A 12,827-nucleotide genomic window follows, 5' to 3' on the forward strand; every position below is an offset into this window, starting at 1 on the left:
CCGTACAATAACTATTGTTGTATTACACAGTCCTGAGTAACATTAATAATTATTGTACCGGGTGACCCACGAAAAAGTATAAGAGTTTGGAGGGTAACTGTGTCCGAAAAAATTAAATTTTAACTAAATTCCCTTTTCGTGGTAAAGAGGAAAGGCAAACTTAAATTTTGATGTATCATTTTTTAATTTTGGAAAAGTAGTTATCGAGATATGGAAGTATAAAGTCAAAAGTCATTGTAAAAAAACAGTTAAAACGTCAAAAAAGACAGTATCAAATAAATTAATTAAGTAACAAATAAAAAATTAGGATAGAATTGTTTCAGGCTAAATATCTTCTTTATAATAATGCCATTTCTTTTGTTTCAGAATTAAAAAAAAATGATCATGAAATTATTTTTCATCTTTCTAATTTCAATTCAATTATCGAATGGATTAGATAAAAATGGTTATGTTGTATATTGCCCCTGTATGGGTAAGTCACAGTGCTTGACAAATAATTTTAAGCTGTTTTGTCTCTTAAGTGCTGCTTCATTGAAATATTAAAGAAATCATAGTAATAAACACTTAGATGCCCCCCCCCCCAATATTTTGCAAAGTAATTTTTTTTTACTTCAAAAAATCTTATATATACCGTTTAGAGGGGTGAGATAGGGGTGAAAAGCCGAAAATTTTCTGTGTCGCCCAACCATGGCGGGCGACATATTTTTTGGCCCCCTCAATTCGATTCGCACGCCGGGGGCCATGGCTTATTTATCCCTCCAAACAGAAATTCTAATGCTAATTTTTTCTCGGTAGATTTATAAAACCACAAATAATATAGACATACCTCAATACCTCAATAGCATTTCCACTTATTTCTTTACCTAAGCAACATTCAATCTAGTCAATGGCTACAGACTATGTATGTAAGACAAGATATCGTTTAAACATAAACGCATTATTATGAAAAGCTATTAAACATAAACAAAGATGTCAAAGTTCAAAAAGAAAAGATTTTCAAAGCTCAGCTTGAAGCCACCAAATTTGAAAGAAACGATACTAGAATTTCTTTGAATAGCTTTTAAAATTTTTAAAAGAGGTTTTCAAATGAAATACGAATGAAGGGTATGGAAATCTAAGTGATTGTTATTTAATTGTATTGATGACTTTTTTTATAATAACTTGTTTCAACAACAATTGATTTTGATACTCACCTACCTGCAGGTTGTTTATTATTTTATCATCTTTCTTTTGTCTGGATAGGACGATTTGGCAACCAGGCTGATCAATTATTAGGTTCAATGGCATTTACAAAGGCACTGAATAGAACTTTGATTTTACCACACTGGGTCACATATCCTTCATCCATGCCTATGTCTTCTGTAAGTACTGAATCTTAAAAGGTATGGTTTTTCTGGGTCACATATCCTTCATCCATGCCTATGTCTTCTGTAAGTACTGAATCTTAAGAGGTATGGTTTTTCTTACCACTAATTAATAAGCGATATATTTCAGAGGTCATAAATTCACTCTTTAAGTTGAGGGTGTAAAATCTGAGAGTCTGTCACATTGCATAATCTTTGATCATAAGAATTAATGGGAAACTTAGACCATCTTTCTCACTGTTATGCTCCAAAGTGATGACTAATAGTTTAAAGAGTGAAGGGAACTTTCAAAAGTATAGAATCTAGAATTAGAAAAATCATGTTCATCTATTATTTCCATTTCAGAAACAAATACCATTTGACAGGTGGTTTCAAATTGAACCAATCAGAGAATATCAGAAAGTCATCACAATGAAGAAGTTTATGAAAGACTTGGCTCCCAAAGTGTGGCCTGCTGCTGAACGAAAAGGTATTGCAAATTATTTGTCACCATTCATGCCTTCGTAAACTTTCCGAACTTCATTTGAATGAATTGTTTTTTTTTAATCTTTTCAACGATATTAGTAGTTTATTAAATTTGAAGCCTTTTTGGTTGAAAAATGGCTAACAAAAAAATTACTTTTATTGCCGACTATATTGGACAACATTACTTGATCAAAGGAGGTCTTTGGGTATATTCACACTGTTGCTTGAAAGTTGCTTTGAAATATTGGAACAAAGAATTCCACGTTCTTCTCCTTTGTCTCTTATTATCTAAGTTTGCTCGATCGCGTAATCGTATTTCATGCAAACTTCAAGCAAAAACCATGTTTGATTTTGTGTTGATGGCAAAACAATACTTTTGTCAGTGAGAAGGCAATCCTTTGTGGTGTGTATATCAACGTGAGTTCGTTGTATTTCAAAATTTCAAGCTGCTTCGAATCTACGCCACAGAAACAAAGGCAACTATAACTTTCGCTTTCACGTACATCAGCAAAAAGTAGTTAAAAATTCTTTTCTTTTCTAGACTTTCATCTTTCTATCAACAAAATATTTTTATGATTTAGACACGTTAAAGGCCATTAGCTTTCAGTGTGAATACATCCTTTGTCCGAATTTTCTCATCTGTGTCAATGTTCGCTGGGTCAAAAGACAAAGACTATGCTTAAAATCTAATTTCTAAAACAATGATAGTTCTGAAAGATGATTTTCTGTTTAGGTTTTTGTTATCGGCCTCGTTCTGAATCAGAAGAAACATGTGGAATGAAAGAGGGGAACCCGTTTGGACCTTTTTGGGACCATTTTGGTATCTCTTTTAAAGATAGTGTGTTTCACGAAGAGTTACTTTGGTCCACCCATAAATATAACGTTGAGGAATGGCACAGAAAGTAAGAGTGAACAAGAATCATAAATACAATATTTAACTTCTTTATCTATTATAAAAGTGATTTTTTATATCCAGTAGTCCCGATAAACCGAAAAACAATGACTTAGTAGGTGCCTGGATTTCTTTGTGATTCATTGTGAACAATTTTCTTGGTGAGTTTTTCTGAAAGACTTGACAACCACCTTACAATTTTAATATCATTACATAAGGCACTGCATATCTAGTTAATGACTTTTCTGTTATAATATGCAAGTTCGATCTATTTTCAATCATTATTCCATCAATCTGTTCCAGATTTCCAGCAGGACAATATCCAGTGTACGCATTTCCAGGTGCACCTGGTAATTTCCCTTCTTTACCAGAACATCATTCTATCCAGAAGTATCTCCATTTCTCAAAGTTGATCAATCGAATATCTGATGAATACATTGAAAATGAGTTGGAAGGAAAACCGTTCTTGGCAATCCATCTGAGAAATGGGTTGGATATGGTGAGTCTGAAATGCTTTTTGATACATATTGAGTTTTTATCTCTTAGATCTGCTAGAATTACTAATTACTAGTTTTACACTACACTTGTGTATGTACTATCTACTTGCATGGATCTGGTTTCCCATAATAACGAAAGTGTATCCATTTTTAGAACACATTACTCCACCATTTTGTCTTTAACCTTAAATTCAGAGAAAACCATTGCTTGTATGCATTTATTTCTATTCTAGACAAGAGTTTGTGATGAAATTGACAACGATAAATATCACAGCCTATTCTCTTCTGCTCAATGCACCCAACTAGAAGGTAAGTCGACTGTTCTCTATCTGGAATCCGATGTAAATATATTCACCCGGCACGCTAAAGCTCTAAAGGTAAGGAAGTTTCAACATATGAAAGGCTTGGATTACGGAATTTCGCTAAACCGCGTCACGGATTTTGCAGCAGGAAGCCCGAACCAAAATTCTCGTTTTTGAGGATTGAAATTACTTTCAGGCTTAGACCGGGGATACGGCACATCTATAGCCGACCATTATCCCTCCCCTTTAAGTACTATGAATTACAAAACGCCAGACTAAAATCAAATAAGCGAATATCCTTTTTTCTAAAAAAATTACAAAAATGTGAAGATAATTAACCTGGGAATGTGAGTGGGTCAATTAATCCTGCATGGTTTTCCTTGATATAATCAAGTCTTGATTTTTCTACCAATCAGGCAATCCAAAACTGACATCAGCGATGTGTAACCCACCTAAGGAGGACATCATCCAAAAAGTAGTTCACCATATCAAAAAGATGAAATTGAAAGCCCTGTTCATCGCCACCGATAATGATCCAATGATAAAAGATTTCAAGAAGGCCTTCAAAGCGATCAAAGTTAGTACAATTTCCAATTTCCTTTATCCAAGCAAATACATTTTTTATTTCCTAAAAGCTGACACGAGCGGCTAGATGGAGTTTTTATGAGATACTTAAATAATATTGGTCATTTGAAGTTATAAAAATGACGCGTTCTTTAGAAAAAGTAACAAAATTGTTTTAATACTAGTTATGGACCAACCAAATCAAATAAGAGCTTGTAAAAACTCCATCTCGTCCCTTTTTTAAACCTAAAGATACTTTAATTGCTGAGCACTAAGCAAAAAGATAACGAGTACCATTTTTCACTGATTTTTAATGTCTTTGGTATGACCGGAGCGGGGATTGAACCCACAACCTTGTTCACCGTAGCCGGATGATCTACCTTTGCACTACGGTCGCTTTTCATGTGCAACGAGACGACAGAAAACCAGCAGAAATATTGATAGTTTGAGTTTCTTAACCCTTTCTAGTTTTAAAGAGCTTATACTCTCTATATATGGTGAATTCTTTTCTTTTGCTGATCCTAGAACAATAGTTTTATCAGTAAATCCTTTGTTGAAGAGAAATACTTTTATGGGGCGTTCAGGAGAACTTCTACCTAAAAATAAATCTAGCATTACTCTAACAAATAATTCACTGCATAGCCAATACGTGCCCCGTGTAACAACAAATATTCTACCTCTCTCGTTTAGTTTCCAGTCAGTATTCATCGGCGTGTACACAAAGATGTCGAAACTGAATGTGATGGACCGCTAATCGATATTGCTCTCATGAGTAAAGCTGACATGTTTATTGGCAATTGTGTTTCGTCTTTCACGGCGTTCGTGAGACGCCAACGTTTCAGTCGTGGAAAACAAATGGATTTCTTTAACTTGAAATCCAATAAACCTCTTCATACAGAACTTTAGAATTTGACTACCTAAATTTTTTATTACATAGTGCTTGGACACTAAGACCTAAGGATACTGGGTGAATTTTTCCCATTTTCACCCTGAAATGTGACCAAAATGACTAAAACTAGACGAAAAATTGAAAAACTTTTTTTAATCTCACCCTGAAAATTGTCAAAAGGTCGACCCTGTCAGATACATCTTGAAAATTAGTAAATTTGGGACCCTGGCCAGCGATGGAGTTCATAAGTGCGCAAGTCAGTGCAATAGCTTCAGTCATTTGAAGTCATTCTATCCAATTCTCTCCCACTTGTTTATTAAGCACAATGATTGATAGATGCTTTGATTGGTATTTTATTTTTCTCATAATAATTTTTGAATTCATGAAATTCATTACGCAATGTATTCTACGGATACCCAGTAAATTTCCCGGTAAATTTAAGCTAGAGAAAAATAGTTTCAAATTAGCCAATAAATAAATTGTTTTAATTTGACACTGCTGGCGAAAGCTGGAGTGTTTCCATACGAGAAAACATTACGTACTAGTATGCAACGAATATCATCAGGAACCTTACTTGTTTGTTTTGGTGGTTGTGGATATGTACCTCGGGTGTTATTGGTTTGATTTGATTGCACCCAATGGTGATTTCTAAGTTCAAATTGATTTTAAAGAACTTGCCTTTTACTAATGTTTGTAAAACATTTGAATTGCTAATTTTTTATCAATATTTATATGCATACAATTAGAATTTTTTAATAATTGCATTTTTTATTTACATTTTGAAGAAAAAAGAAATTTCATACAAAAACATTTACTTTGCGTGGTATAATCGCTCTCTTAGAATTTTGAATGTTATTGCTGTGAAAATTGAATCCTTCTGTCACAAGAAGAATCGTTTCTGAGCGTAATATGCGTAAACTTGTAAAAACGTCAAGAAAACTACTTTCACCCCAAAAGCAACAGATTTCAGGGAATATATCTGGAACGAGATTCAATAAAATAGGTCGTCAAAATGTTTTTCCTTTGAAAACTTCTCCAATAGACCTTTTCATAAATCATCACTTGCCTCGTTTTGTAATTATTGCCATGGTGATTAATTCCCAGCGGATTTTATTAAAACTACATACGTTCTATTCATAAAAAATCATTTAATGTCTCAAGGGATATGATCACTACACGTTTTTTTATAAGAACCTAGTTTATAAGAACATTGAGGCTGAAATTCGTCGAAAAATTATGTACATCGTAAGAACATGCCCAGCCTCAGTTTGGAAAAAAATGACAAGAAACTACAATTTTTTCCTCTTCTCAAGCAGTTTTAACTGAACTTAGGGATGGATTTTCTAAAATCGAGAGTCAAATATTGTCCAAATTTTACCAATTTTAAATGCTCTTTATTTTGCATGACATTGTCGATTTAAAGGAGAACGCATTAAAGAACATTTTAGGCTGAAAATTGCTAAAAATATAAGCACATCCAGGCTCAGCCAAATTTTAAAGTCTGTCCAGATATAATTGGCAATGGAAACAAAAATGCTTGTAACTTTTGATAGTCAAATATAATTATGGAATTTTTTTTTGTTTGTTTTAGAGAATCATAAGCGCTATATTTGAATGTATTTTTGGTTGAAAAATTCGCGATTTTTAGCGGTTAAATTTGCGATTGTAAAAATTGAGCTTTTTTTCTACTTATGCTATAACGTTCATTTTTACACCAGTGGTAGTTCAACCTTAGGTTAAGAAGTTTGTTAAATTTCAAGGCGAACAGAAAAGTCCTTCGGAAGATATGGGACCCGAAATACCCCTTGGTAGCACTTTTCTGTGAAATATCAAATCTCCAACTTATTACTAAAAACGGGGTTATGTTATCTTTTTTGAACAGTGCAATTAAAAGTTGGAAAGTGTTTTAAGTGTTGGTGCATTGGTATTATTGGTATCATTGATTATTTCGAAACGAAGTGAAATCACAGTATAATTGTTTTTATTGAAAAGATAAGCATGAACTTATATTGCCTTTGTTATTTTTAAGTCATTAAAAGAACTTTGCTAATTCACAAAACACTAAACACAGTTTGGCTATGAGGTCATTAAAGAGATAGTAAAATGTGTTATGATCGAAAAACTGTTTTATCATATCACTACCCCCGTTTTTAGTAATAAGTTGGAGATTTGATATTTCACAGAAAAGTGCTACCACGGGGTATTTCGGGTCCCATATCTTCCGAAGGACTTTTCTGTTCGCCTTGAAATTTAACAAACTTCTTAACCTAAGGTTGAACTACCACTGGTGTAAAAATGAACGTTATAGCATAAGTAGAAAAAAAGCTCAATTTTTACAATCGCAAATTTAACCGCTAAAAATCGCGAATTTTTCAACCAAAAATACATTCAAATATAGGGGGGGGGGTTCATGGTTGGCGGAGGAGCGGAATCGGCCCTTTTTTCGGACGGAGTGGCGGAATTTGGCGAAAATTTAGACGGAATTACGGAAATTGGGTTTTTGACGGAGACGGAAAATTAGACAATTTTAGTGCGGAAAAACGGAATTTAGCAAAAAAATTTGCGGAATTTCGGAATTGGTATAGTCTAGCAAGCTAGACGACTAATTTATACATAGTAGAAATAAAGCAAAAAGTAATGAATGGAACAATTTTAGTCTATACAAACTAAATCCCGTATTATTATTATTAGTATTAGTATTATTAGTATTACACGCATCATAAACGACTCCAGTCTAGAATTGGTAAAAGATTTTCAAAATTTGCGGAATTTTCGACAAAAATATTGAATTTCAAAGGAATTTTCGGTGACGGAATTTTGGCTCAATTTAAGACGGTGTCACGGAAATTGGAGAAAAAATTGGCGGAATTACGGAATCGGGTACCCCCTGAACCCCCCCCCCCCCCCCCAATATAGCGCTTTTAATTCTCTAAAACAAGCAAAAAAATTTCATAATTATATTTGACTATCAAAAGTTACAGGCATTCTTGTTTCCACTGCCAATTATATCTGGACAGACTTTAGGTGTTTTAATAAAAAACAAGAAGCCCGTTAGGCGTGAAGGCCCAGCAAAAGCGAAATTTACGCGATTTTCGCGAATTTCGAGATTTCCAAAAATTCCAAAAAATGTTTAACAAGATTTCAGGAAAGGGATGTCCAAAGGATTTAAAAATTTTACTGCGTCGAGCAAAATAAAATGAAAAATAAGTCGACAAGGATAATTCTCCCTTTCTTCATTTCTTAGAACAGGGAAGTGAAAAAATAAACGAAACATAATGTACAGTAGTCAATCAAAAATAAATTGAATGTTGAAAGCTCGAAACTTTCTACCCGAAGGTAAACAATCAAATTCAAAATATCATTAAATTCAACTTCCATAAGAAACAACATCATTGCATGAAAAAAGTTCTAATCTTGTTCAAATTTACACATGAGCTGCATTTTAGTCTACATTTACCATGTCCATATTCCATTTAAAATTAGTATTTATAATAATTCTGTGTCGAGTTTGAAAAATCAAGCCGCCAATTCGTAAAACACAACAGATCCAGAAACAACCATATTCACATGTAGCATCATGGAAAAAGTTCCAATCTTGTTCAAATTTACACATGAGCTGCAGTTTAGTCTCCATTGCCATATTCCATTTAATCGGTATTTGAAATAATTCTGTGTCGAGTTTGAAAAATCAAGCCACCAATTTGTTGAACGAGACAGATCTAGAAATATATAACCATTTTCACACGTAGCATCATGGAAAAAGTTCCAATCTTGTTCAAATTTACACATGAGCTGCAGTTTAGTCTCCATTGCCATATTCCATTCAATCGGTATTTGAAATAATTCTGTGTCGAGTTTGAAAAATCAAGCCACCAATTCGTTGAACGAGACAGATCTAGAAATATATAACCATTTTCACACGTAGCATCATGGAAAAAGTTCCAATCTTGTTCAAATTTACACATGAGCTGCATCTTAGTCTCCATTGCCATATTCCATTTAATCGGTATTTGAAATAATTCCGTGTTGAGTTTGAAAAATCAAGCCACCAATTCGTTAAACGAGACAGATCTAGAAATAACCATTTTCACACGTAGTATCATTGAAAAAGTTCCAATCTTGCTATAATTTACACATGAACTCCATTTTAGTGTTCATCAGCAAATTCCAGAATCAAGTCTTTTTGAAAACAAGAAACTAAAAGTGAAAGTCAGAAATTGATTTAAGGTATAGAATTTTCACTCAGAAAGCTTTATGAAAACTATAACATATGACAGAATGTTGAAAAAGTTTACAAAGAAAAATCACTACAAAGTTTCTTTGGTTTGAAAGTCTCTTGACCACTAAAGCAAAGAAAATGTTCAAGAAAGTAAGAATCAACACATGAAATCAATCTCCTCGCTTCAACCGCCATCTTGTATCTGTTTTGTTTTGAAAACGTTTGTTGTTTAAGGAGCGCGAAATCAGAAAATATATCTTTTTTAGCCAGTACCCGACTAGCCTGTTAGACGAAAACCGCTTTTTTATCGCGATTTAACGTCTGTTACTTTTTGCCTAGCCTGTACCAGACGACCACGGCTTTTTCCTCGACACCGTATCGCCTGTAACTTTTTACATTTATTCCCCCAGAGATTCGTGGGGGAATAAAAATCCTCGGCTTCAAGCCAAAGGACCGTAGCTTTTGACTGCAGCAAAAAGCTCTACCAATAAAATTTGTCACCGCGAAGGAGTGTTTTTGTAAACAAAGCTCAAAAACAGAGGCGGGGAGAGTAGGAACTGATGTTTTGCTACATTTCGAACGAAAACATTCGAAAATATGTGACTTTAGAAACATTCTAAAACGTACCAAGAGAGTTCGAAATGTTGCAGAATGTTGTGTTTTTATTTATTTTGTGCTTTGAACTTTGAAGAGTCACTCTTCAAAAAGTTTTTGGAATGGCTAAAGGGAAAGAGCAGAAAGATGACTACAAAAAACGTTCTCTGGAGCACTGCTTTTTTATGTTGGATTATTTTTGTTACATAAAGACTTTATTTTGGTAAAATGGGCAAAGATTGACGAATGGTTTTATGAATTAGTCGAAGAAAGGACAGTGGTGTTGTGAGACACACAAATTAATCAGAAACATATCTGTATGCTGGAATGATAGTGGTTGGATTTTTGTTAAAGATTGCTCCATGGATCATCCCCGCTTCGAACAAACTTGGAAGTACAGGAGTATATACTTAGTAGGCTCCTTGTTTTTGTTACCAAAATAAAGCACTATTTTTTCATTTCGAAAGATTTGAGTAACATTGTTTTTAATCACTTGTCAGATCGTTTCTATCGTGGACATTTCTATTTCTATTCAGACAGTGGACATACAGAATGCATGGTAGTGTATTTCATAATGAGAAATGTTAACAAAGAGAATATATGTTACGTAGTGGTGTACTGTAATAACCAGGGAAACAGAATTCGAGAGGTCCACCAAATAATTTTGAGGAAATCATGAGGAAATGTGGCTGATGGTCTACAGCTGGATTATTTTATTTATAGTTTTTAACATTAATAATCCTCGAGATAGGAGACCTTTAGGACATGTTTTTTAATTGTTTCGATTTTAGGGGTCTTGGGAAATCATCATTCATTTCTAATATAATGAATGAACTAAAATTATGCCCTGATGATGGTTGCGTGGAAAAGATAAACTTTAAAAATTTAAAAGAATTTTTTCTAAGGCTTAAATCTGTCATGACTTATGCTTCAACAAAGTGCGGTCCAAAAATGAGCCAATACTTAGCATTTTAGTAGGAGCAAATACTTAGCATTTGGATGGAGGCTTGTATCTCTCTCAATTCTTCTGCTATGACTCTAATACTTTGCACTTGCCTTTTTATACCTTATAAGATCAATATACCAACATAAGCAATCACTAAAAATGGTTGTATGGTCCCATTATGAGCTTGTTTTTAGCATTGGGTGTGGCTTTTTTAATCCACCAGCACAGTTAAGATAAACACAAAAAGAACTATGTGGTAGGAATCTTTTGTCGTTTTAGGTGCATAAATTTTTTTTAATTCTTGTATTCCTCCATTTTTATGTATGGTGGTAAGCTTTATATTTTCTATTTCAAAAATTTGAGCAATTTATTTTCAATGCTTTTATTGATAGAGTAGGGTTGTTACTTTATCTGCTTTTTACTTTTTAGGCAGTGAAATTTTATAAACAACACTCAATACATTTTTTGTTGTGTTTAATTTTTTTAACATTTTGTACAATCAACACAGCAACACACCTCACAATAGTATAAAATATTCTGCAATAAGTCTCAACATTCAAGATTTTTCTTTTCCTTTCCACCCCCACCCGCCCTTCTTTGTTTATGTTTTCGGCCGCCATCTTTTTTCGTCGCTAGTGACGTCGAATTTTATAAAAAAAACACGGCATCGACAAATTCGGTCAAGTTCTCCATCGTAGACGCGAAAGTGGTAACAAGTGATAGACCAACAGAGTGATCAAAAAATCGCGTGTTGGGATAGAGATAGGCTACTTTTTGCCGTGGAATCGAATGTTCTTGGACGGGAAAGTCCGTCCAAGATTTTCTCTTCGGCGCAGCTCATTTTGCCGTGACTTTGGACAAGCTGCACTCCATCGCGTGTGCTTTTTTCGTTTTTTAAGAAGTCGCTGCATTGCTTCGATCGGTAAAGTTCAAATAGATTTTCGAACTTTCGAATTTTTTAATTCGAATTTTGTGATTCGAATTTTGAAATTTTTTTGAGAGAGAACCAAAATCATTTGTTTTGAAAAGTTGAAACCGAACGAAAAAGAAACAGTATCAGTGGATGGAGGAGAAAAGAAGATGGAAATCCTTTTTTTGCATCAACATCAGCAGAGTTGTTGGGTTATTTCCATAACAGGATTGAAGAATCCCAGAGACTGTAAACATTGAGAATGAAAATTATCAAATCAGATTAGATCCTATCCTACCTAGAACCATAAGTGCTGCAATCCAATGATGATTGAAAGGAAGACGAACTTGTACTTTTTGTATGCTTTGGGATGGCAACGAATATCTTTTGGATATGGCATGAAACCAGGAAGAATTTATTTTGTTTATTCCTGGCCTATTCCAGTGGAAAGAAGAACTGTTTGTTTGTTATTGTTTTTATTGGCTGTTCGATGTGGTCTCTCTATCTGAAAGTAAAGTGAAATTTGATTGTATTCGATTCGAAAGTTTGCTGGGAATGGAAATGAAAAACTTTCTTCACAGCTGTCTTCACCAGTGACATAGACAAGTCTTGACAATTCTGGACAATTGCCAAAACTTGACACTATTTTCATGATATTATTCTAGAATTTTTACATTATAATGTGAGAGTTTGGTCCTGTATAATCAGAGTTAAAACTACTAATTAATTTTGAGATCTCGAGCAGATTTTAGATTTGAATTTCTCAACTTTGGAAACTAGATAGTAAGCCAGTAAAATGTGGAGGTTTTGCTTCGAATTGTGAGAGGAATCTACCTAAATTTTATTAGTTTTATCTAACTTTCCTATAAATTTATATTTTTAAGATGTTATAGTCATTGACATAGTTTTATTACAACTTTAGAACTTTGCTAAATTTTATGGTAAATACATTAATGACCATTAATGATATATTTCTATTATTTGTACCTCTGAATCCTGAAATTGCACGAGATCGACTCATTTCCATCAAATGATAGTCTTGGAATCCTCATTATTTTTTATTTTACATCCCTGTTTCAAAAACTGGCTATGGCTAGTGTTGAGAGTTTTCTTTTATTTGATTTTGGTTGCTTTTCTCTACAACTTACAAGGAAGAAAACCTTTTGAAGAAGTGGGATTATCTCA

General features: G+C 33.7%; 1 protein-coding gene across 2 annotated transcripts; it reads left to right on the forward strand.

Annotated features, from left to right (window-relative positions):
* The first annotated feature begins 365 nt into the window (after window positions 1-365).
* On the forward strand, window positions 366-5,783 carry LOC136815066 (GDP-fucose protein O-fucosyltransferase 1-like). 2 transcript variants are annotated; one of them, XM_067071508.1, is made up of 8 exons: window positions 366-472; window positions 1,243-1,361; window positions 1,710-1,833; window positions 2,563-2,731; window positions 3,025-3,220; window positions 3,452-3,527; window positions 3,937-4,097; window positions 4,775-5,783. In XM_067071508.1, the coding sequence occupies exons 1-8, from the start codon at window positions 379-381 to the stop codon at window positions 4,988-4,990; spliced, it is 1,155 nt and encodes a 384-aa protein (XP_066927609.1). In that variant the 5' UTR covers window positions 366-378; the 3' UTR covers window positions 4,991-5,783. The 2 variants fall into 2 exon arrangements, with proteins under 2 accessions (XP_066927609.1, XP_066927610.1); XM_067071509.1 differs by lacking the exons at window positions 366-472; window positions 1,243-1,361 and adding an exon at window positions 1,377-1,430.
* Window positions 5,784-12,827: the final 7,044 nt, after the last annotated feature.

Source organism: Clytia hemisphaerica, unplaced genomic scaffold, assembly GCF_902728285.1.
Source record: "Clytia hemisphaerica strain Z4C2 unplaced genomic scaffold, Clytia hemisphaerica genome assembly, whole genome shotgun sequence".
NCBI classification, from domain to species: domain Eukaryota; kingdom Metazoa; phylum Cnidaria; class Hydrozoa; order Leptothecata; family Clytiidae; genus Clytia; species Clytia hemisphaerica.